This window comes from Aquarana catesbeiana, linkage group LG05 (genome assembly GCF_042186555.1).
Source record: "Aquarana catesbeiana isolate 2022-GZ linkage group LG05, ASM4218655v1, whole genome shotgun sequence".
Lineage (NCBI taxonomy): Eukaryota > Metazoa > Chordata > Amphibia > Anura > Ranidae > Aquarana > Aquarana catesbeiana.
The window spans coordinates 172,082,289-172,109,267 of NC_133328.1; the positions used below are offsets into that span (position 1 = coordinate 172,082,289).

Genomic DNA, 26,979 nt, shown 5'->3' on the forward strand with positions numbered 1-26,979 from the left:
GAAAGTTGATCTGGAGTCATGCAATGTGGACTTGCTGCAATTGTGCAACAAACTTGTGAAGCCTGGTAAGTCTAGCAATAGCTTAGCAAGTTATTTTTAGCAGCACAATTGCTTGCTATCTGGGCTCCTGAAGACTCCTGATATGTATGACATCATTTGCCTAGGCCTGGAAACCAGGAAGCAACTGAAGAAATGTAAAAAATGTTATAAAACAAGTTAATATGATATCTTTTTCTATCTATTTACTAATGCAAGCAAGGATTAAAAATAGTCAATGTTGATTGAGAGAGTGAAGTTCTGCTTTAAAATGGACAGAGGAAAAAAAAGTTATTTCTACGGCAGGTTAAAGCACTTATAGCCATTCTATAATAACAGCCTATATGATCTACCCTGACATTGATCATGACCACAAGCATGTTTATATATTTTAATGGAGTCAAGGCATCAGACAGTTCCAAATCAGTGGTCTTGCTATCAGTTTTTTTGGTTGGATATTCAACAGAGAAAAATGATTTTTTAGTATAGATTGCAATTGCAATTGGTTGACCTGACAGCAGAGATGAATAGCAGTATTTTTTTTAAATAATCACAGCTAATAATTGCTAATTAATTAATAATTAAGAATGACTAGTGTGTACTCAGCATCAGTCTGCTATTTCAAATATTTTAACCATTGATGGATGTACAGTTGGCCGAAAGCAATCTATAAAATTAAACTTCTCCCATGATTACATGGATTCTTCTTCCTGCTTTTTACTTAAAGTGTTTGTTAAGCCACTAACTGATCATTATACCATCCCCCTGTCACATAAAAAGCTGTATCCTAGTGCCTGTGCTTTATAAAAAAAAAAAAAAAAAAATTCTACCTGTTTTAACAGTGTCTTCCAGTGATTACATGACTCCAGGCTCTCTGCTCTACCCATGTGATATCTCCAGCGGGCAGGGCCGATATTCCCCTGCTGACGTCAGCTGGGGAGGAGAGGAGCAGAGAGCCTGGAGTCATGTGATCACTGGAAGACACTGTTAAAACAGGTAGACATATGCTTTTTTTTTTATAAAGCACAGGCACTAGGACTCAGCTTTTTATGTGACAGAGGGGCATATAAAGATGAGATCGTTTTAAAGCAGCGGAGAGAGGAGCAGAGCAGCGCTAGTGAGAGCTGACAGGCAGGTAGGGGAAGGGGAAGGAGGACAGAGGGAGACACAGGGAGAGCTTCAGATAGTACACAGACCACAGTGTCAGGGCTCAGCAGCCCTGATATATCGTGGTCAGTGTACAGAGGAGAGGGTAGAAACTGGCAGGATCAGCCAGGTATTTCAGGTGATACAAGGGGCCAAATTACACAGCACATGCACTGTGCTGTATAACACATTTTAAGGGAACAGGATCCTTTTTTTTTTTTGGGTTAACAAATGCTTTAACCACTTCCCGCCCGGCCCATAGAAGATGACGGCCGGGAGGTGGTTCAGTTATCCTGACTGGGCCTCATATGACGTCCAGCAGGATAATATGCCGCTGCCGCACACACACGGGGGCACGCATCGCGGTGATCGGTGGAGCGGTGTGTTAGTCTGACACACCGCTACACCGATCTTGGTAAAGAGCCTCCAGCGGAGGCTCTTTACCACGTGATCAGCCGTGTCCAATCACGATGTCAATAGGAAGAGCCGTTGATCGGCTTTTCCTCACTCGCGTCTGACAGAGTAGAGGAGTAGAGGAGAGCCGATCAGGCGGCTCTCCTGATAGGGGGGGTCTGCGCTGATTGTTTATCAGCGCAGCCCCCCCTCAGATGACCACACTAGACCACCAGGGATCACCACTAGGACCACCAGGGAAAGGGGCAACATATGGATGGCCAGTGTACCCCATGGCCATCCACATGTGCCCAATCAGTGCCAATCAGTGCCCACAAATGGGCACTGATTGGCACCATTATGTTTCAGTTCTGCCCAGCAATGCCACCAATCAGTTTTATCAGTGCCACCAATCAGTGTCATCAGTGCCACCTGTCAGTGCTCATCTGTGCCCATCAATGCCCACCTATCAGTGCCACCCATAAGTACCCATCAGTGCCACCCATAAGTACCAATCAATGCCACCTACGAGAACCCATCGGTGCCACCTATGAGCGCCCATCGGTGCCACCTATGAGCGCCCATCGGTGCCACCTATGAGCGCCCATCGGTGCCACCTATGAGCGCCCATCAGTGCCGCATACCAGTGCCGCCTATCAGTGCCCATCAGTGCCGCCTATCAGTGCCCATCAGTGCCGCCTATCAGTGCCCATCATCAGTGCCTGTCAGTACAGCCATATTAGTGCCCTCATTAAAGAAGAAAACGTACTTATTTACAAAAAAGTTTAACAGAAACAAAGAAAAACTTGTTTTTTTTCAAAATTTTCGGTCTTTTTTTATTTGTTGCGCAAAAAATATAAACCGCAGAGGTGATCAAATGCCACCAAAAGAAAGCTTTATTTATGGGAACAAAATGATAAAAAATTTGTTTGGGTACAGTGTAGCATGACCGCGCAATTGTCATTCAAATTGCCACAGCGCTGAAAGCTGAAAATTGGCCTGGGCGGGAAGGTGTCTAAGTGCCTGGTATTGAAGTGGTTAAACTGCTTTTTAGAGTAAAGTCAATGTAAACAATTGAGAAATGAATGTGTGATCTTACAATTCAACAAAAGGTGGTGCTGTGAGCAAAATATCTGAGATGACAGCTAATAGCCGGCTCAGAGTAGAGGAAATTATAGAGTGCAGGGATCTGAACTAGCTGCAAAATTTTCCTGCAATAAATATATTGTATGTTGATGGTAATTTTTGTGTGGTGTTTAATTTTAAAATGTTTTTTTTTTTTTCTTCCCCAGGCAAGGTTACTGGATTGACCATTGCTGTGGTTATCCTGGCCATAGCATTACTTGGTCTTGTGGTCTTGTTTCTTATCTGTAGAAAACGGTTGATGGCATATGAGACAGTATGAGAAAATCATTGGAGAAACGCTCAGTTGTATGCCGTTAAAAATGATGTTATATTAAAATGACCGTGTGTAAAAACAAGAGAACTGGCTACTAAACATCTGGCACAAAGGCAGATGAAAAAGAAATATCACTGCTGTTATCTCATCAAGAGGTCACCCAAATATGCAACAAAACAGTATGAAGTGGAATCAGAGGATGTGCAAGTTTTTGGATGATGCTTTAGAGGGAAAAAGTGAGTGAGCTTTGCTAAGTGTACAGATTACAAAAATCACTTCTGTTCTTGAATATAAAGTAGGAAATACACAAGGTGAATGAAACAGATTTGCTCTGATGAGATTTCTTGGTAAGAAAGTGTTTAATACATATATATATTACATAGCAATAATAAAACTTTTATATATTTTAGCAATGTTTACATTCTTTGTTGATGGAATGGCCCTCCTCATCACAGCGAGAAATATATGTGATGCATACTTGCCAACTGTCCTGGATTTCCCGGGTCATTCCCGGGACTTGGACGCCATTCCTGAATTTCTGGTGTCCCGGGAAATGTCCCGAGAAATCCGGTTCCTCACGATTCGCCGCCGCTAGAGGTCCGCGGCCGGCTGAGACAATGTCTCAGCCGGCCGCCATTTTGATGAAGTTCAGGAAGACAGCTGGGGGGGCTAGACGGAGCTCCTGCGTCGCCGCCCACCCCCCGCCTACCCCCCCGCCCCTTTCCATATTAGACTGGCAGCGGGGCGGGGGGGTAGGCGGAGCGGAGGGTGGGCGGTGACGCAGGAGCTTCGTCTAGCCCCCCCCCAGCCATCTTCCTGTCTGATATGGAAAGGGGCGGGGGTTCATGCTACTACTAGGACACCTCTGAGGTGGGGGGGTGCGCACCGCCGTGGGACTCCTGATGTGAGGGGGGGGCTCCTTTGGGGACACAACTGATGCAAGGGGGGCTCCACTGGGGACACACCTGATGCAAGGGGGGCTCCACTGGGGATACCTGATGCAAGGGGGGCTCCACTGGGGACACCTGATGTGAGGGGGGGCTCTGCCGGGGACACCTGATGCAAGGGGGGCTCCGCAGGGGACACCTGATGTGAGGGGGGGCTCCGCCGGGGACACCTGATGTGAGGGGGAGCTCCGCCGGGGACACCTGATGCAAGGGGGGCTCCGCAGGGGACACCTGATGTGAGGGGGAGCTCCGCCGGGGACACCTGATGTGAGGGGGAGCTCCGCCGGGGACACCTGATGCAAGGGGGGCTCCGCAGGGGACACCTGATGTGAGGGGGAGCTCCGCTGGGGACACCTGATGTGAGGGGGAGCTCCGCTGGGGACACCTGATGTGAGGGGGAGCTCCGCTGGGGACACCTGATGTGAGGGGGAGCTCCGCCGGGGACACCTGATGTGAGGGGGGTTCCACCGGGGACACCTGATGTGAGGGGGAGCTCCACTGGGGACACCTGATGTGAGGGGGAGCTCCGCCGGGGACACCTGATGTGAGGGGGGCTCCGCAGGGGACACCTGATGTGAGGGGGAGCTCCGCCGGGGACACCTGATGTGAGGGGGGCTCCGCAGGGGACACCTGATGTGAGGGGGGGCTCCGCCGGGGACACCTGATGTGAGGGGGAGCTCCGCCGGGGACACCTGATGTGAGGGGGAGCTCCGATGGGGACACCTGATGTGAGGGGGAGCTCTGCTGGGGAATCCTGGTGTGAGGGGGGGCTCCGCTGGGGACATCTGATGTAAGGGGGGCTCCGCTGGGGGCACCTGATGCAAGGACGGACTCTGCTAGGACATCTGACGCAAGGACGGACGGCTGGTGGCAGGCGACGTGGCTAGTGACACGCTCAGGGATCCCACTGATTCTGCATTATGGTGAGTTGAATGATTTCATTTTATATTACAATGTAATAATAGAAATAATGCACTTCAATCATCCTGACACCATAACAACCATGGTGCCGGGATGATTGAAGTGCTAACACCAGGTGTTTGGAGTATCTTTATCTGCTGATTGTTAAACTTTCTAGAATACACATATTTCTATTGTTGTGTAGGATCTGGGGCTGCTGTCCCATCATTTCCCTCTCCCCCTCTCCCCCCTAATCCCTCTCCCCCTCTCTCCCTCTCCATCCCTCATTCATCTCAGACTCTAACCACACCCTCTTGAGCCACGGCCATTTAAGCCACGCCCACTATGTCGCGTAAACCACGCCCATTTTCCGCCGCAGCGCACTTCGCGCACAGCACTTGTATATTTTTCCTGGGCCACGCCTACAAAATGAATGCCCCGCCCCCCCAATTATTGTATGGCTCCACCTACAGCCACAAAAGTGTCCCACATTTTTTTTTTACAATGTTGGCAACTATGTATATGCAATCTCCTGGTTGCTAGTATATTATAGTTTGCCTTATCTAACCTGTAACTTCAAAGACTTCAATAAACACCCAATGAAACAGAAACATGGAGTATCTGATTAGCTGCTACAGGTAACAAGTATGCACTTCCTTAAGGCACTTTTCTGCATGATTTCTCACATTTAAATGCTTTCTACAGTTAACAATTGTGAATCAACCAAATTATTTACCCTAATGTAAAGTAACTGGTTCGTTTTGAGATCCATTGATAAGCATTAAAAAAATTAAATAAGCTAAATACATTTTTTCAGCAACATCAATGTACAGGCTGTTTTTATGATACTCTCTAAGACTTTGTATTCCTATTTGTTGAAACAAGCTTATGGAAAGCTCAAATTGTTTGAAAGCAGCAAGCCTTTACAAAGACTTCATAGCCAACTGTAGACAGACAAGACAAGCAGCACAATTTGACCGTGTTAATACACTGGATGCTTCAAAAGCCTCATCATAAAAAGGTGTTTAAAAACATCAATTGCACTGTTAACATAATTTACAGCTATGATCATCTACTGTATTACGTGTCACATTCAAATGTATTAGTATATAGAGAAAATCAGACAAATTTAATTTAAATACAGGCCCATAGAGTTACATTTAAATACCTGTACTTGCTTCTCCAAGTAAATGTAAAATAATACCGTCTTTATTCCTTCATTTACAGCTTCTCTGCTCCTCCTCTGACAGAAGCCCAATCTGTAGGCTTTACCAACATCAAGCTCAGGCAGAGATCATATGCCACTGAACCCTGTTTAGTGACCCCTCCAGGGGGAGAGGGAATATTGGTTAAAGGGCTCCCACCCAGTTTCCCGGCTCCACTTCCTCAATCTTTTTATTTGTTGCTAGGATGCAAGTGGCCCCTGATGCCTAGAATCTTTGGTTACTAGGATGCAGGCGGCCCCTGCCGGTTAGTGTCCTTAGCTGTTAGAATAGAAGGCAGGTAGACCCTTCAGTCTAGTGCCCTTGATTGCCAGGATGCAATCAGTTGGATTGCACTATATTATTGTTGTTATAATGCAGGAACAGAAACTGCACAGGCCACAGCTCCTGCATCACCCCCTGATCTGATGTAAATCCAAGGAAGAGCTAGGAAAGCTGTTAAGCTTAGGTTAGGAAAATATATATCATTTTTTAACCTTCAGAAACCCAGGTTTGTCCAGCCTTTCTTGGCTAGAAAGCTCTTTTCTGTAGGTGTCAGTGGTTGGTTTAATTAGAAACTGGTGGCATGATGTCCTTGACTTCTGGGCTAGGCTCTGCTTCATGGCCTGCATCCTTACCAATTAGGTGTGCTTTTAAACAAACACTGTCATGTTATTATTTGGGGTAAGATGACAATGCCTCCCCTCAGTCCCCACCCCCAGCTCTATTGTTCTAATGAACAGGGTTTTCGGGTGCTGTGCTAGCCAATCACCAGGCCCAAACTCTGTGGGGGCAGTGATGTCATACCCTCTGCTAAGCTCCAATACCACTTAGGTGGACTCCTGTAACTGGATGGCACCAAGCTCAAAAGTTAGGGAAGTCCATGCTTTAGGAAGAAAAGGAAACCAAAATCCTAGATACCAAAAAAAAAAGTGAGACTAAATTTAAGACTAGATTTATCTGCTTAATAAAGTAAAAGCAGGCACCTTGGAGGTGCCTGTTTTTAAGCAGGATTTTGTACAATTGCTGACAGGTATGCTTATAAGGAGCAAGCCCCATTACGATCAACAGTAGATGTCTTCACAGTAACAGAATATTCACATAACAAATATAGTAATGTTATCAGTAGTACTTTACCCTGAGGTGGAGGAAAGTCTTTATTCACAATCATCTCTGTCAATTCTGAGAAACTTTCTGAGAAAAATGGGGGTTGCCCTGATCAAAATAGAAACAAACGTGGACATGTCAATTGAAGTCTGACTGCTTTCAAGTTCACCTTTTATTTAACTGTAGTGCTATTGTTCTCCGTTTAGACTTTACGGACTGGTAAGTCTTCACATACAATAATTCCAATTTCTGCAATGAACTCAAAAAATGAGGGTTTATTACTCAGGATAAAATGCTGAAAAGGTCGCTATCTTTTTTTAAAGGGCAACTTGGGGAATAAAATGTTCACTTTAGCAAACGTCTACTGCCCGAATAAAAACCCAACTGTATTTCTAAAGCAGGTATTAGACAAACTGACCGGGTTTAAGACGGAGGAGGTGGTATTGGCAGGGGACTTTAATTTTTGTATAGATCCCTCTTTGGATAGTACGTCCCGGGCACAGGGGACAAGTAAGGTCCAACTAAAGGCGATCAGGCGCAAACTGCATCAATGCCATATAATGGACGTGTAGAGAGTGCAGCATGCCAAAGTAAACGATTACACCTTCTTCTCCCCCGTGCACGGGACATACTCAAGACTGGATTACATCATGACTGACCATAGCCTTTTGCACTTCGTGGAGGAAACCAGAATAGAAATTACCACACTTTCTGACCACTCTCCAATCTCAATGAGGATTAGGATTCCGGAGGCTACAAAGACATCCATTCTCATGGAAGTTAAACGAAAACTTACTAAATGACAAGAAAGTGTTAGAAAAGGTGCAGAAAGAAATCAAATTCTTTTTCAGGGTCAACGACACAGGGGAAGTCGCATCTTCTATTATTTGGGAGGCGCACAAAGCGTATGTCAGGGGGGTCCTCATTTCCATTGGGGCGGGGGTTAAAAAAAATGAGAAAAGAAAAAAGGGAAAAACTTATAGAGGAGATATATACACTAGAACAAAAACATAAAAAAATTAAAGGGGCAACACCAGGACAGTCTCCACCAGCTTGTCATCAAGAGGGAGGAGTTAAGGGACAACATGGAACAGGACTCGAGAAGGGCTTTAAGCAAAATAACAAGAGACAGATATTTCTGGGGTAACAAAATAAGCAAGCATCTTGCGAGGATACTGAAAAAGAAAAAAGAGACCTAAATCTTATCGAGAAAATACAAAATAAAAAAGGGGAGGTAGTCTCTACAACTAAAAAGATAGCGGAAGAATTTAGGAACTACTATGAAGCCCTGTACACAGTAGGATTAAAGGAAGCACCGGGACAATTAGAGGACAGGAAGGTGGAAGAATTTTTGAGCGGAGCAGGGGTGGCAGGGCTGTCTGAGGATGAGAGAATGGTATTGGATAGACCTATAACCGAAGATGAGATATATGCCGCATTAAAGGACTCGCCCTTAGAAAAAAGCCCGGGCCCAGACGGATTTACTACTCTTTGCTTCAAACAATATAAAAGTATATTGGTACCTAGGCTCTGCCATTATTGGAATGACCTGGGTGCCAACTGTACAATGGGGGGAGACGCTTTGTCTGCAACCATTACTTTGATACTAAAAGAGAGAGAGAATGACATGTTGTGTTCTAGTTACAGACCCATCGCCCTTTTAAACGTGGACACCAAGCTATATGCCAAGGTTCTAGTGGGTAGGTTGAAGGATAAAATGACTACCCTGGTACATCCAGACAAGGTGGGTTTTATACCAGGGAGAGAAGGCAGGGATAACGGAGTGTGATCTCTACTCCTCTTAGAGTCCATTAAAGCTGGTGGGCCCCCAGCTCTATTCCTGTCGATGGATGCCGAAAAAGCATTCGACAGGGTAGACTGGGGGCTCATGATAAAAACACTGGAAGCAATGGGAGTCGGTCCAAGATTCATTTCATGGGTGAAAGTTCAATATAATCACCCCCGGCATTTGTGAAAGTCAACTGGGTCCTCTCGAGCTTCTTCAGGATGGAGAATGGAACCAGGCAGGGGTGCCCATTGTCCCCCCTGCTATTCGTATTGACCCTGGAACCTTTGCTGGCTTCTATTTGGAAAAACTCAGACTGTAGCGGTGTAAAGATAGGAACAGAGGAACATAAACTAGCGGCGTTTGCAGATGATGTTTTTTTTTTATATTTCTAACCCCAGGATTACAATTCCGAATTTGCTGCAGATTTTAAAAAGGTATGGGGATATTTCAAATTTCAAGATAAATCTCAGTAAATCGGAATTTCTAAATATCAATATTGATAAGCAGGAAGAAGAAAGACTTTCAAGGGAATTCCACTTTCCCTGGAGAAAGGATATAAAATATTTGGGAGTTAAACTGTCTAATTCTATGAAGAAAATGTATTTTATCAACTACTTGCCACTCTTAGATGAAATTAAGAAAGAGATAAAAAGAATATTGATGCGTCCCCTCTCCTGGCTTGGCCGCATTAATACAGAAAAAATGGTGTTGGCTCCGAAAATACTCTATAAATTCCAGATGCTTCCGCTTCCACTCTCACAGGCATACATGAGAGCCCTCCGAGGCCTAATTGCGAGGTTTGTCTGGTGTGGCAAAAAGCCACGAATTGCACATTCAGTTATGATTAGAGGGAGAAAACAAGGAGGACTAGCTCTTCCAGATTTCAATAGATATTATATATCAGTAACACTCTCACGGGTTATGGAATGGGCAAGTGAGGCCTCAGGAAAAAAGATGGGTCAACACTGAAAATAGCATGAGTAACACACACTTAGGTCACATTATATGGAACCCTCCAAAATATAGAATATTCAGCACAAAAACATCGATTTTAACACGAAACACTTTCAAATTTTGGGATCAGATTCACACACAAAATAAATGGCTTTATAATTCACCTTTGATTTATTTAAAGGATAATATATTTTTTGAACCGGGGATGAGGGAGGTGGGAGGGAATTGAATAAAGAATGGTAAAACTCAAGTAAAGGATTTAATTAGAGATGGGAAAATGCACACGTATCACGATCTGAAATCTGAGACAGATCTCATGGTGATTGATACATGGCGGTACATCCAGCTGAAGCTTTTTGAGAAACTTCCAAAGCCGATTAGAGGTGAAGAAGAATACAGGCCGTTAGAGCAGCTCTGTTGCAGAGAAAAATCAAGAAATACTATATCTCAACTCTATAAAATTTTAGTGTCCAAAGAGGAACTGGATGTGCCCCCCTATATCAAAAAATGGGAAAGGGAATTAGGGACACAATGTAGTAAACACAGGCTAGGAAAAATTTTGAAAATGGTACATGTTTCGTCAGTTGATATTAAGAGGACAGAAACAAATTTTAAATGCTTAGCAGGGTGGTATGCTACACCAGACAAAATTAGCAAATTCCAACCGGAAAATCTACGAGATGTTGGAGAGGGTGTACAAATATAGGAACGATGGCTCATATATGGTGGGAGTGTCCCATCATCAAAATATATTGGAAGAAAATTATTCAATTGATTAAGGAAATTACTAATAAAACCATATCGGATGACCCATGGACATGCCTATTCCATGGGACAGAGGAGCCAATGAAGCAATATCAAGCATCGTTCCTATATTATTGGACATCGCTAAGTGCCAGATCCCGATAAAATGGTTGGAACCTGAGAGCCCTAAAACGCGTGAGTGGCTCTTCTTTGTAAATTAAATCTATAATATTGAGTGTTTGTACGGCTATGGACTGGAACTAGATGGGGGGACTGGGCGACCAGACAAATGGACAGGGTGGCAGAGTTTTAAAAATACGTGGAGCTATGTTGAGGAGGTCACTAGCTAAAGCCCATAGGGCTACAATGTATGTAATTTGCAAAGGAAAATTGTCTCTTCCGCATGTATATTCAAAGACAAAACAGTCAGCGCAAAAACCATCAGATAAGCAAAGCTGCTGAACACTAAAGGCAAATATATAAGTCCTTTCATATAATTCAGTAACAAATATAGTGCAGCGCTGAAGTTACTAATCAATTATCATAAATGTCCATAGATGAATGAAAAATCGAAGAGTATAAACGGTGATGCAGGGTGCTTCATGCAAATCCAAAGTGCTCTTAAATACGTGCTCCCCTCTCTTGCCAGTCAAACCGCTCACCTTTTTGCTGTGACCCCTGAACTAACAGGAAGGTCTCATAAGCATTCGCCACTTAATAGTGGTCGGGTAGTATCTTGACTGGAAAGCCGGAAACCTCTTCCTTAATATGGCTTAAAAGATTTCATCCGAATTTGCATGAAATAAATAAAGAAATAATATAGTGCTCTCTGTATAACTAAAACGATTCCTTTTATTATAAGACAGGTACTCACATCTGTAGCACTACACCCAGTGCTAGGAAATAAAGCGCATGTAATTTACAGGTGACAGTGAATGATAAGGCAGCTGCAGCAACGTCTAAATGGGATAAAACCAATCCGCACTTGTATCGTCCAGCAGGACTTCCTCAGCGGTCTTAGGGTCCCTTACGTCTAATCAGTGATTTAGCCCCCTGTTTCACTCATCTGTTGCCAATCAATTCCCGAGCGGTGACCGTCCAATCAGAACGCACCGCTTGGGAATAGGAAGTATAAGAAGCTTAGTGTTTGTGCAGGTTGCCATAGTGATCGACGTCGTGATGACACGACGTCGGAACACCCGACCTCCTACATCACAGAGAGCCTCCCTCCCGAGTTACAGGCAGGGCATCAAGCCGCTGCAATAGGCTGACACTCGGGCTTAGGGAGTGACTCGACACAGGCCCCAGACGTGATCCCGTCCTCACGATGACGCAACGTCGGGTCACATGACGGACTACGTCAGTGGCTGCCTCCTTCCCTAGACCAAGATGGAGCTGGATTAACTGTGATAGGGTGACACTCGGTCACCAGATCCTACCGGCCTCACGTCATCTATATGAAACGTAAACAGAGGAGGAGGGCAGAGAGCACAAACCCTCTACATAACCCTGGGTACTAAGAGACGGGACGCTTAATAGGACTGACAACCCAGTACTAATCTATCTCAGCAAGCATACTTATATAGTGGCAATACTATGCCTGATTGGTCAAAATAATACCGGGAAGAGAATTCTAAAAAGGCAGCCAGAAATTAAGATTAAAAAATAAAATTAAAATAATAAAAACTATTACTAAGAATAATATAATTAATATAAGACCCTTCACTGGAGCCACCTTTCACAATACAGTAATCATCCATTATTCCAATAAATGGTTAACATTACCATAGCCAACAGACTAAAAAATATAAAATATATAAAAAGCTGTTAACGATCAGAAATAAAACAGTTCAAATCAAACTCGACATTGAGCCCTGTGGGTACTCCCACATGTGTCTCATACACCCAGAAAGACTCACGGTGGCTCAATTGTCTTATAAAATTACCCCCTCTCCAGTGGGGTGTGACCTTTTCAACTCCCCAGAACTTTAATTTGGCAGGACTACGTTTATGACATATTTTAAAATGTTTAGAGACATTATGTGAGTCTAACCCTTTTTTAACATTAGTAATATGTTCTCCAATGCGGACATGCAGGGGTCGGGACGTTCTCCCCACATATTGTAAGCCGCATTCGCATTCCATAATGTATACCACCCCTGCCGTGGAACATGTAATGAAGTCTTTAATCTGGTAGACCTTCTTGGTAGCTGTAGCAATAAACTCTTTGCGTTTTTTAATATTCCCCCTAGCTTGTTTGCATGGTGGGCAACGTCCACATGCGTAGAAACCTGTCAGGATGTTGGATATCCTATTTTCAAACGCGAGAGGTGGTTCAATGACCCCTGGAGCTAACTTGTCTCTTAGGGATGGTGCCCTTTTGTACACAAACTGAGGACGTTCGGGGAGAACAGGACCAAGTGTTTTATCCTGTTTCAAAATAGGCCAGTACTTGGGAATGATCTTTTCGAATTTTTTATTTTGAACATTGTAGTCCAAAATAATTCTTATATTCCCTGATTTGTCCTGTTTAACCCTAGGCCCATTGGAAACTAGTGTCGTTCTATCCATTGCACGAACGGTCTTGATGTGTTTGGTAATGTCAGATTTATTTTATCCCTTTTGCACAAAATGAGCTGATAGAACTTCAGACTGTGCAAGGTATTCCTGCTCATATGTGCAATTCCGCCTAATGCGTACAAACTGTCCCTTAGGGATGTTGTACAACCACTGTAAATGGTGGCAACTTCCAAGGGGAATGTACGCATTGCGGTCCGTGGGTTTAAAATTATTTTTTAATTCTAACTGATTATCTTTTATATAAATATCAAGATCCAGGTACATGACATGATCATTACCCACATTCCAAGAGAGGACAATATTTCTATTGTTCTCATCCAATTTTTTTATGAAAACATCTAGATTAAATCTGTCACCCTCCAAAATCATAATGATCTAATCGATGTACCGTTGGTAACAGATGAGTTCAGGGGGTGTGTTCTTATAGATCACCTCTTCCTCCCAGTGCGCCATGAATAAGTTGGCGACACTGGGAGCAAAGCGGGCCCCCATCGCCACACCCCTTGTTTGGAGAAAAAAAACGTCTATTGTACCAAAAATAGTTTTTAGCCAAACAGAATCTTAGGCAGTCTAAAATATAATTCTTATGTCTTCTGGTTAGATCTGATGATCCAAAAGCCCACTGCACCGAAGTTAGTGCATCTTCGTGGCTAATGATCGTATATAAAGAACTAACATCCGCCGTAATTAGCACACACGAAGATGAGAGGGGGAGAGACTCTAGAATATGAATGATATGTTTAGTATCTTTTACAAAAGATCGAGTTTTCATAACCATAGGCTGGAGGAAAAAGTCAATGTATTGACCCAGTCTAGAAGTGACTGAGTCGATCCCATTGACTATGGGGCGGCCAGGAGGATGGGTACTATTTTTATGAATTTTGGGCAAAAAATATATAATTGGAGTGCGACAAAAGAAAGGATCTAAATAAGAGGCTTCTTTTAACCCTTTCATGACTAAGCCTATTTTTGAAATTTGGTGTTTACAAGTTAAAATCCGTATTTTTTGCTAGAAAATTACTTAGAACCCCCAAACATTATATATATTTTTTTAGAAGAGAGTCTAAAGAATAAAATGGCGATTGTTGCAATATTTTTTATCACACGGTATTTGTGCAGTGGTGTTTTAAACGCAAATTTTTGGAAAAGTGACACTTTCATGAATTTTAAAAAATCCAAACAGTAAAGTTACCCCAATTTTTTTGTATAATGTGAAAGATGATGTTACGCCGAGTAAATAGATACCAAACATGTCACCCTTTATAATTGCACGCACTCGTGGAATGGCGACGAACTACGGTACCTATGAATTTCCATAGGCGACGCTTTAAAAATTTTTCACGGTTACCAGGTTTGAGCTACAGAGGAGGTCTAGGGCTAGAATTATTGCTCTCGCTCTGACGATCGCGGCGATACCTCACATGTGTGGTTTGAACACCGTTTACATATGCGGGCGCGACTTCCGTATGCGTTTTCTTCGCTGCGCGAGCTCGCGGGGACGGGGGCGCTTTAAAAAAATTTTTTTTATTTATTTATTTATTTTATTTATTTTTGTACTTTTATAAATTGTGTTTAAAAATTTTTTTTTTTTTTTTACTTTTATTGCTGTCACAAGCAATGTAAACATCCCTTGTGACAGTAATATGTGGTGACAGGTACTCTTTATGGAGGGATGGGGGGTCTAAAAGACCCCCCATCCCTCCTTTACACTTCAAAGTATTCAGATCGCCGAAAACGGCGATTCTGAATACTGTGTACTTTTTTAAATTCGGCGCCATTGGCAGCCGAGTAAACGGGAAGTGACGTCATGACGTCGCTTCCGCGTTTACAATTAGAAGGCTGGAACGAAGCCGCTCACAGCTTCGTTCCAGCCCGCCCCCAGCCGCCGGAGATTCCCGAATGGACACCGGGCCTCCCGATCGCACGGGAGGCCCGGTAACAGCGGCGGGAGGCGGCGGGAGGGGGGGGATGTCCCCTCCCGCTCCTCCGGTATAACAGCCGAGCGGCTTTTAGCCGCATCGGTTGTTATATTCGGGTAGCCGATCGCCCGCTGAAAACAACGGTACCGGGATGATGCCTGAAGCTGCGGGCATCATCCCGGTATAACCCCGGAAAGCCGAGGACGCATATGTGCGTTCGGTCGGCGGGAAGGGGTTAAGCTAAGGACTCCAATGTGTTTTCCTCTTTCAATAAGATAGTGTAACTCCTCTTTAAATTGAAGCATCGGGTCCTTAGTGAGTAAAACATACGTATTGTAATCACCCAACATATTTTCCATTTCATTATTATAGTACGTTTTACTCAAGACAACCAAGCCACCGCCTTTGTCAGCTGGACGTATTACCAGATCTTTTCGTTCTATCAGAGACTCAATACCTCTTTCAATATATACTGGATCGTTGACTTTGCGGATATTTAATGTATCAAAATCTTTACTAACCATATTCCTGAACACTTCCACATGTTTGGAATCTCAATTGGGGGGGTTAAAAAACGATTTATTACGGAGAGTTGAGTGCATAGACGGAGGTTTCTGGATACTAGATGAATTACGTATTATAGTATTAGAAAGATGGTATTTCTTAATATTTAGAGTCCTGATAAACTTTTGCAAACTGATGTAGGTTTGAAATTTATTTAAGTTACGAATGGGGGCGTACTTAAGGCCCTTATCTAAAACCTTAATCTCATCCTCACTCAATGGTGAGCCGCTAAGGTTATAGATACCAGCTCCTACTGTGGCTTGACTCTTTTGAGTTCGCCTACCTCCTCTCCTTCCTCTCTGATTTTTTTTTTTCTTGGCCCACTGTCTGGGTTTGCAAGGGGTGTGGCCACATTCGACCCCCCCCCCCCGGATTGGGTGGAATGAATGGAATACCCCTCCCCATCCCTCTTGGGGACCTGAAAAAATCCCCTTCCCTCCTAGGTCCGGGATTTTGTAAAGGACCAAACCTGTTCTGGGTGGGAATAGGATTTCTATAAGGTTGAAACCCTCTTCCTCTATTAGAGGGGATACTATGAGGTTTAGAAAAATACTGGTTATCATTAGTAGAACCATTATTATAACCCCAATTATGCTCATTATCAGGGAAATAAGTATCATGATGGTAAGATACATCATTTGTGTGTGGGGGGTTCCAAGGATATTGCCTATACGGTGACTCATATACATCCCTCCTTGTCCCCCTTCCTTTCTTATTCTTCCCCCTTTTGTTATGTACAACTTTATATTGATTGATATTAACAGGAGTAGCTGGGTTACTGTAATCAAACTGATCACAATTACCTCCATCCTCCTGTTGAATGGGTAAAGGAGTATATGGGGGTTCTCTGTTGGTGGGTGCTAGTGATGAAGGAGCAGTTACTGAATCTCCTGGTTTACTCTGCCATTTGTATATGTTCTCTTTCCCAAAATCCTCCAAATCTCTTATATATTTTTTCTTCTTTTTATTTTGGGTCTCATAATCCCATTTAACTAGCTTGTTTTTCAACTCAGCTGGGAGTCTGAGAAATTCTTCAGACTCCTTTTGAGACTCGATGGAACTTTTAAGTTCAGCAATCTGGGTTTCCAGAAGGGTCATCTTACGTCGTTTACGTGCTAGTAAAAACTCGATCAGTTCAAGACCTTTGTCGGTAAAAAAATTTTCCCATTCTTTCATCGAATGATCATCCAAGAGACCATCATTGGGAGGTACCTCCCATCTGAGTCTCCTAGGGATCAGCTTGGCTGTAAGATATTGTTCAAATGAAACTATGTCCCACCATGTTTTGATTTTTTTTTCTCAAATAAGTACCCAAGTTTCCTAAAACCCAAGGATAAAACATTAATTTCCTCAGAACTATAGTTACTGGAAAAAATTTCTCCTAATTTGATCTCTCTCCAACATCCTGACAGGTTTCTATGCATGTGGACGTTGCCCACCATGCAAACAAGCTAGGGGGAATATTAAAAAACGCAGAGTTTATTGCTACAGCTACCAAGAAGGTCTACCAGATTAAAGACTTCATTACATGTTCCACGGCAGGGGTGGTATACATTATGGAATGCGAATGCGGCTTACAATATGTGGGGAGAAGGTCCCGACCCCTGCATGTCCGCATTGGAGAACATATTACTAATATTAAAAAAGGGTTAGACTCACATAATGTCTCTAAACATTTTAAAATATGTCATAAACGTAGTCCTGCCAAATTAAAGTTCTGGGGAGTTGAAAAGGTCACACCCCACTGGAGAGGGGGTAATTTTATAAGACAATTGAGCCGCCATGAGTCTTTCTGGGTGTATGAGACACATGTGGGAGTACCCACGGGGCTCAATGTCGAGTTTGATTTGAACTGTTTTATTTCTGATTGTTAACAGCTTTTTATATATTTTATATTTTTTAGTCTGTTGGCTATGGTAATGTTAACCATTTATTGGAATAATGGATGATGACTGTATTGTGAAAGGTGGCTGCAGTGAAGGGTCTTATATTAATTATATTTATTCTTAGTAATAGTTTTATTTTTTTAATTTTATTTTTTAATCTTAATTTCTGGCTGCCTTTTTAGAATTCTCTTCCTGGTATTATTTTGACCAATCAGGCATAGTATTGCCACTATATAAGTATGCTTGCTGAGATAGATTAGTACTGGGTTTTCAGTCCTATTAAGCGTCCCGTCTCTTAGTACCCAGGGTTATGTAGAGGGTTTGTGCTCTCTGCCCTCCTCCTCTGTTTACGTTTCATATAGATGACGTGAGGCCGGTAGGATCTGGTGACCGAGTGTCACCCTATCACAGTTAATCCAGCTCCATCTTGGTCTAGGGAAGGAGGCAGCCACTGACGTAGTCTGTCACGTGACCCGGCGTCGCATCATTGTGACGATGGGATCACGTCTGGGGCCTGTGTCGAGTTACTCCCTAAGCCCGAGTGTCAGCCTATTGCAGCGGCTTGATGCCCTGCCTGTAACTCGGGAGGGAGGCGCTCTGTGATGTAGGAGGTCAGGTGTTCCGACGTCATGTCATCACGACGTCGATCACTATGGCAACCTGCACAAACACTAAGCTTCTTATACTTCCTATTCCCAAGCGGTGCGTTCTGATGGGACGGTCACCGCTCGGGAATTGATTGGCAACAGATGAGTGAAACATGGGGCTAAATCAGGAAGTCCTGCTGGACGATACGCGTGCGGATTGGTTTTATCCCGTTTAGACGTCGCTGCAGCTGCCTTATCATTCACTGTCACCTGTAAATTACATGCGCTTTATTTCCTAGCACTGGGTGTAGTGCTACAGATGTGAGTACCTGTCTTATAATAAAAGGAATCGTTTTAGTTATACAGAGAGCACTATATTATTTCTTTATTTATTTCATGCAAATTCGGATGAAATCTTTTAAGCCATATTAAGGAAGAGGTTTCCGGCTTTCCAGGCAAGATACTATCCCGACCACTATTAAGTGGCGAATGCTTATGAGACCTTCCTGCTAGTTCAGGGGTCACAGCAAAAAGGTGAGCGGTTTGACTGGCAAGAGAGGGGAGCACGTATTTAAGAGAACTTTGGATTTGCATGAAGCACCCTGCATCACCGTTTATACTGTTCGATTTTTCATTCATCTATGGACATTTATGATAATTGATTAGTAACTTCAGCGCTGCACTATATTTGTTACTGGACTCTTCCGCATGTATAGCGGAAACCCGTGCAGGATGGGGGGGGGGGGGGGGGTGGATTATTTGTGTAAGGGGCTTTTTCTTTTTTTGTTGAAGTACTTATACAGAATGTATTCTAATGTACATTTTCAGTCTTTGTATCTGTAAAAAACATAAAGAATTAAAAAAAAAATGCTGAAAAGTTAATTAGCGCTTACCAGTAAACATTTCATATAACACACATCCCAATGACCAAAGATCACTAGAAATTGAGAAATCTGCTCCTCTGATTACTTCTGGGGCAGCATAAACTAGTGATCCTGCAAAATGTTTTACAAAATCATATATAAAATAAATATCTTCATTATATAATTCAATATATAAATAAATAAAAAATAAACACATACTGAAAGGTTAACATCTCAATTACAAATTACATCTGGAAAAAATAAAACTGTAAAAAAAAGGTAGATATGTTTTCTAGTTTAAAGCAGAACTCCTATACAGAGCTCTGGACATGTGTTTAAGTTTTGCATAGAAGGGAGAAAGGTTATATACTATCATGCTTTTGATTGCTCCACTGCCCAACTTAGGCTATTTCCCTTTACCTCCTTTCGTTTTACCAGGAAGGCAAGTGAAGGGACACAGAAGCAATAAAAGTACGACAGCTTTTATAGTCTATTCAAAACTAAAAAGAAAAAAAAAAACGTATAAATTAACATTTTATTTTTACACCAATTCTTTACGATACTTCAAACATTTCTGATTAATCCACTAGGGGATTACAATTTTATAGGATAATCCACCGGAGTGACTCCAAAAAACAGTGCTAGCTACTTTGATAAAACACAAAAAATGAATCCTAAAGTGCACTTATAAATACAATTCATGTAAAAAAAAAGTCCAAAAAAAATGTGAAATTTCTTTTGCAAACAAAAATAGTGAAATCCACTAGAAATAAGTCCTCTCAGGTGTAAAGACGTTCTAGTAATGATGAACGGTAGTGGCTATAGTGCTATTATATTATATTTAAATTTATCCACATGCACAGTGCACTTTAGGATTCGTTTTTTGTGTTTTATCAAAGTAGCTAGCACTGAGGTTTATCTTATAAATTTGGAGTCATCCTAGTGGATCACTTAACACGTTACTTACTTGTTTGTATGCCACAGCAGCTGTCACTTTAGCACTTTAGATTGAACTTTTATTTATTGGCGCGAGTGTATATATTTTTTGTATATTTTCACATTTCTGAGTAATGACTAAATTATTCACATCCACCCACAACTTGTTTGAAGGGCTCATACACACAGGCATACAATTTGCTACATACAGATCTGTGGATGGAGGAATACATATCACTATTGTATGCTATGGGGCCCATGTACATAGGTCCACAGGGTTTTGCTGCATAACCGAAAACTAGACGTCTACATCTCCCCATGAATGAGTCAATCATGTGGTGAAAGTGCATGCTTAGGATGACCTCAACCTTCAGTCATTAAAATTCAGTTGGACTCATCTAGGGCATGTGCCACATGAACAAATCATTCATTCAGTCAATTATTCAGGGGGAGATATAAACATCAATGGTGTTCAAGGCAACACCATTGGCTACACATGGTGGATAGTTACCTGTTGGCCCTGAGCGCAAACCTTACATGCATAAAGACAACAACCCATGTGCGTGAGACCTAAACATGTATATAACCCTTCACCTCCAGGCAAACTGCCACTTCCTAAAATAAATAAACCAAAGAACAAAAATGTAATATAACTGCAGCCTACATGCCCTTAGATGTGATGAGTTACTTATTATTATTTATATTATTATTGTTTTAGGCTTTACCTCCCTTAATTTCATCTAGTGATCCTGCCAGTAACACACTTCTGAGAACATGAATGTTCCTTTTACACAGGTGGTCCACTCAGGGGGCTCAGCTTTGCTCAACGGGGATTCGCTCTGCTGATCCCCGCTGAGCAGGCGGATGACAGGTCCGTCTCCGCTCACAGTGCAGAGACGGACCTGTCAGAGTCCCACTCTCCTCTATGGGAAGATCGGATGAAAACGGACCGCCTGTCCATTTTCATCTGATCCCATCTGCCAGACGGATGGAAAATGGGGTCACCGTCCAACTGGATTTGGCTGACACCATCTGATAGCAACGGGTGTCAGCGGACATGTCACCGCTGACATGCGCTGCTCCATAGGGGTGAATGGACCATCCGATCAGGTCTGCCTGAAAAACTGACAGGCGGACCTAATCGGAAAGTCCATGTGAAAAGGCCCTTACACAATGTGCTTTATCTATAGAACATCATTGTCACCCTAAACTGCTCCCTCTTGCTGTGGACTACAGAAAACCTTCCCCTTTCCTCATTTATTCTGGCCCCCCTAAAGTCTAAAGGACAGTAAACCTGCCCTTTGTTTAGAAAGTTCAGGAACCCCTGCTTTAGTGTTCAAGGCATTAGAACAATTCAAATGACCTTTTATATGGTTTCTCTGGTTACGTCGTGGTGTAGACTCTCCTGTATCTCCTGAATTCTCAGCTGATCCTACCAAGGCAAACAATTCTTCTAGGTTTTCTCCTTCAGCTTTCGAAAAGCTAAAGTTTGTTAACTTTAAAGTGCCCGGTCCATTAAGAAGAATCTATTAAAAAAAGTGGAACATATTGGAGAAATCAAACTGTAAGAATGTTCTATGCATCAAAACATTACCAAAATGTTGGTTCAAATCCAGCCAAAACCTTTCATTTAATTTTGCATAACGCGCAGAAGGGTTAGAACCTCAGTTTAGTTTTTATTGCAGTCCAGTGTCCATTCTGAGGAAATTTCACTTCACTTCCTGTCTCCCAGCAAGTATTGGGAAATGGGTACAAAACAGTAATAACATCAAATATTTTTGATACAGTGAAATGTTAGAGCCTTGCTCAAGTTGTTATTGCTGTGTGTGTTTTCCTGTCCTGGGACTCACTTACCTCTAATTTATTGACCATTTGTAATGGGACATGTTAAGATATCTCTTCAATACAGTCACAGACAGCAATACACATGAGAGGTTCTAAGCCTTCCTCACTCTATTGAAAGGAGTACTAAAGTCACATTTAATATAGAATATATATTAATAATGAGCATTAATCACCAACACAAAATGTTGCATTAGTATTGTTGAAACTTTTTTTTTTTTTTTTTTTTTACTTTGAAAATATATGCATATTATCACTCCATCCCTATAGCTGTGTTTTTGCCTTTTCATTACAGCCAGTAGGGGGGGTGATAAATAAACTTCTTGTTGATTGCCAAAGTAAAAAAACATATACCTGGGTGACCCTTAGATATGCATGTTCCTGGGAGGGAGGGACCTTTAGCTACATACAGTATAATTTGCTTTGTTACTGCACTGGGATGGAAACATAATCAAGTCAGGCTAAACACTGCTCAGCCATTCACAGGAGGCTTTGTATTTTTTTTAATGAATACAAAGCTTCCTCTGACTGGCTGAGTTGAGGATTGTGACATCATCCGTCCACCCTTTCACCTCAGCCAAAGGAGGCCTTATATTCACTCAGAAAATACAAAGCTTCCTGTGACTCAATTTTGTTCCAGGAGTGGGATAGGAAGTTCCCGTCTCACTGCCAAAACATGGCACAATATACCATATGTAGCTGAGGCTACATGCGGTTAATGCAGCACTAAAAGCCGCTGTATTTGTTAGTCAAGGAAATTTTTATCTGGACCTGCTTGAGCCAAAACTATTTAAAAAGTTCACTAAAGAATTGAGTTAGGCTTTAATACTACTTTAGGACAAAAGAAAAAAAAAAAAAAAACTTTCAACATAAATAAAAAATGTTTCCTTTTAGTGAATACAGTTCCCAAGAGAGCTATGGAAGATGTGTGTAACAGTATTAGTGAACCCTGTTGTGTTTTGCCAATGGTACTCCCCTGGGATTACTTAGACTCCTGTTCCCATGCACAGCACCAATACTAGATAGCTATCTTCCAGCTGCTGCCTCGGTGATATAAGACTATCAGATTGCTGTTTGCTAGACGACAACAAAGACAATTGTAGACAATTCTAACAGTATGCATTTCGGTGCAAGCCATGCCTCAAATTTAGGAAGCCTGAATATCAGTAAAGAAAGGTGAGAATTTAACTATGTATTACAAATGGAGTTCCCAGGAAACACATTTTTAAACCCCATAAACACCGTTTAGTACACTGACATACTGTGTAACATGGTGTAATTACATAATACATTAGAGTACTGTAAACTACATACAATGATGTAATAAAAAATAAATAAATAACATCCTGCTCGTTTTTTTCATTAGTGTTATTTAGGCCGCACACAAGCAGAAAAAAAAAACACTGCTTTATTGGCATTTTTTTCTGTTCTTTTTTTTTTTTCTAGGCCTCTCAACACAGTTCTATTTTAGCCAATGTGCCCGTGCACATTGTGGCACTTACATTTGTATTTTAGAACAGCGTTTAGGGGCATAAAATTGTGCCCCAAACTTGCTTTTCGATGTGTGTAAATGCATTCTACTGGCTAGCCAATAGAATGAATTTACATGCCTACGGCTCTAAATGCTATAGCCTGTAAATGCACATAAAAGTGCGTGCGTAATTATGTGGCAAAAATAGGATTTTTTATAACAGCTTACCTGTAAAATCCTTTTCTTTCGATGGACATCACGGGACACAGAGCCTCAGTAATAAGTGATGGGTTATATAGGTATCACTAGGTGATTGGACACTGGCACACCATAACCAGGAAGTTAAACCCCCTATATAATCCCTCCCCTTGCAGGGATACCTCAGTTTTGTAGCCAAGCAATATAGTGTATTAGAAGAGGGGCGGGACCTCTGTGTCTCGTGATGTCCATCGAAAGAAAAGGATTTTACAGGTAAGCTGTTATAAAAAATCCTATTTTCTTTCTCGAACATCACGGGACACAGAGCCTCAGTAATAACTGATGGGATGTCCCAGAGCAATGCTATCTGAGGGGGGGAACCACAACCAAGTAGGGTGCAATCAGACCTGAGGACCCTGTACCGCTGCCTGCAGCACACTACACCCAAAGGCGATATCCTCATGCCTTCTCACATCCACCTGATAGAATCTGGTGAATGTATGGACTGAAGACCAGGTTGCGGCCTTGCAGATTTGAGCCATAGAGGCCCGGTGATGCATTGCCCAAGAAGCGCCAATAGCCCTTGTGGAATGTGCCCTGATCTGAAACGGAGGAATCTTCTGTTTCAAACCGTAAGCTTGAATAATCAATTGTCGAATCCATTTAGAAATGGTAGCCTTTGACGCTGCCTGTCCTCTACTGGGACCCTCTGGCAGCACAAACAAAACATCCGTTTTGCAAATCTGAGCAGTTGCTTCCAGATAGGCCTTGACTGCTCTTACTACATCCAAAGAATGTAGTGATCTTTCTTCCGGAGAACAGGGATCTGGAAAAAAAGGAAGGCAGAACAATGTCTTGGTTTAGATGAAAATCTGAAACCACCTTCGGTAAAAAACTAGGATGAGAGCGCAGTACCACTCTATCCTTGTGTACAATCAAATAAGGCTCTTTACAGGAAAGAGCTGCTAATTCTGATACTCTTCTAGCAGAAGAAATAGCTACCAGAAAAATGAACTTCCTTGTCAACAAGACCAAAGGAATCTGACGTATTGGTTCAAAAGGCTGTTTCTGTAACACAGACAGAACCAAGTTAAAGTCCCAGGGATTTAGGGACGCCTTAACTGGAAGATTAAGACGTGTCACCCATTGCATAAAGTTTCAGACCAAAGAATGCGAAGCAAGTGGCCGTTGAAATAATACTGATAAGGCCGAGACCTGGCCTTTGATGGTACTCAAGGCCAGCTTCATCTCTAATCCCAATTGTAGAAAATCCAGAATTCTACCAATCCTATATTTTCTGGGATGCCAACCCCTGGATTCACACCAGGATACATAAGCTTTCCAGACTCTATGATAAATCATTCTGGAAGCTGGATCCTGACCGAGCAACCCTGTAGCCTGATAGTCCAGGCCTTTAGGGCTAGATATACTGCACGGATCTCCAGAATGTTGATGGGTAAGGTCCTCTCGGTTTTGGACCAAACCCCCTGAACCGCAGACTGTTCCAGAACTGCTCCCCAACCCGACAGACTGGCATCTGTTGTTACCACCGTCCAGGTAACCGGTAGAAAGGACTTCCCCTTCTGCAGGTTTTCGGGTATTAGCTACCAACTGAGGCTCTGACGCACCGCATAAGATAGGTGCATCGGAAAGTCCAATGCCTGAACCTTCTTGTTCCAGGTGTACAGAATACTGTGTTGCAGCAGTCTTGAATGAAACTGAGCATAGGGAACTGCTTCGAATGAAGACACCATCTTTCCTAGCAGCCTCATACAAAGGCGGACAGAAGGACCCCTCTTGGTCCTGACTGCCAGAATCAGCTCCCTTAAGGCAGAGATCTTTGCCTGAGGTAGAAATACTTTCTCCTGGCTTGTATCTATGATCAGACTCAAATACTCCAGTCTTGTTACTGGTTTTAGGAAAGATTTTTGTAGGTTGAGGATCCAACCTAGGTGCTCCAGATACTTGACTGTGGTCCTCAAGTTCCCATTCAAGGAGGCTACCGACCGGTCTATCAAGAGCAGGTCGTCTAGGTATGCTATGACAGCTATACCCTGAGCCCTTAATCTGGCCAGGGGAGGAGCCAAGACCTTTGTGAACACTCGAGGTGCAGTGGCTATCCCAAAAGGCAGTGCCACAAACTGGAAATGGTGCCCTCCTATCTCGAAGCGCAGAAACTTCTGATGAGCAGGAAAAATGGGCACATGCAGATATGCATCTCTGATGTCTATCGATGCCAGAAATTCTCCTCCCTGCAGGGTGGAGACTACTGTCCGAATTGATTCCATGCTGAAGAACTGAATCCTTAGGAATCGGTTGAGCCCTTAAATCCAGAATGGGTCTGACATCCCCATTTGGTTTTTGGACCGTAAAAAGGTTAGAATAGAAACCCAATCCCTGATCCTTCGCGGGAACCACCATAATGACCTCCTGCGACAAAAGTCGCTCTAACGCTAGAAGGAGCGACTGCTTTTTCTCTGGATCTCTGGGGACACCAATCTGAGGAAACGAGGAGAGGGGAATTTTTGAAACTCCAGCTTGTACCCTAAGGTTACCGTGGAGATTACCCATCTGTCCTGGAAGTCCTCCTGCCAGAGCCTTGAGAACTGTCACAGTCTTCCCCCCACTTGAATGAGCGGGGGCGCCCCTTCATAAAGAGGTCTTAGCGTTTTGCCTCGTAGGCTTCTTCCCCCAGGACTTCTTTTGTCCCTGAGGTTGACTCTTGTCTCTTGACCCAGAGGGAGGAGGCCGTCGAGACTGCCTGGAGGCTGAAGCCCCAGGCGCTGGGGAAAGTGTCCGTTTGAAAGAGGGACGCTTACTCTTCTTCTTTACAGTTAAGAGAGTGCTTTTCCTACAAGAAATTCTCTTGATATAATTATCCAAGTCCTCGCCAAACAACCTAGCACCACGAAATGGAAACGCAGCCAGCAGCTTCTTACATGGTGCTTTGGCTGACCAATTTTTCAACCATAGGATTCTACGTATATGCACCAACCCCAGTGAAAGACGAGAGGTTTGCATGATAGAATCCCTAATGGCGACAACAGCAAAACATAAGGCCGCTGGAAGGTTAGCCAACCCCTGGGCCTGCTGTTCAGGCAAAACTTTGATGACCTGCTTAACATGGTCTCTCAAGTATTGACAGACTCCAATCGCTGCTACTGCAGGTTGAGCCACTGAGCCTGCTAAGGCGAAAACATCTTTCAACAGGGATTCCATCTTTTTATCCACAGGATCCCTGAACATCTGAGCATTGTCTACCGGACAAGTCAGGCTTTTATTTACGGAGGAAATGGCAGCATCAACGGCTGGTATTCCCCACATCTTAATAAACTTTTCTTCCATACGATAAAATGTTGAAAACTTTTTCGGTGGAAAAAAACGTTTATCTGGGTGATCCTACTGAGAATAAAGGAGCTTTTCAAGTAAATTATGAACTGGAAAAGCATGTGTTTGAGGAGGTTTCAGTGACCCCAATGAAGAAAAGGGTTCTTTAACTGATTCAGATACGGGCAA

General features: G+C 42.9%; 1 protein-coding gene across 2 annotated transcripts in view; it reads left to right on the forward strand.

Moving 5' to 3' along the window:
- LOC141144557 (prostatic acid phosphatase-like) overlaps positions 1–3,295 on the forward strand; it is a 97,335-nt gene extending 94,040 nt beyond the window's left edge. For both annotated transcript variants that reach the window (XM_073630344.1, XM_073630345.1), the window contains one exon: positions 2,868–3,295. In XM_073630344.1, the coding sequence (XP_073486445.1) occupies positions 2,868–2,980 (113 nt within the window). In that variant the 3' untranslated portion in view covers positions 2,981–3,295. The remainder of the gene's footprint in view (positions 1–2,867) is intronic.
- Positions 3,296–26,979: the final 23,684 nt, after the last annotated feature.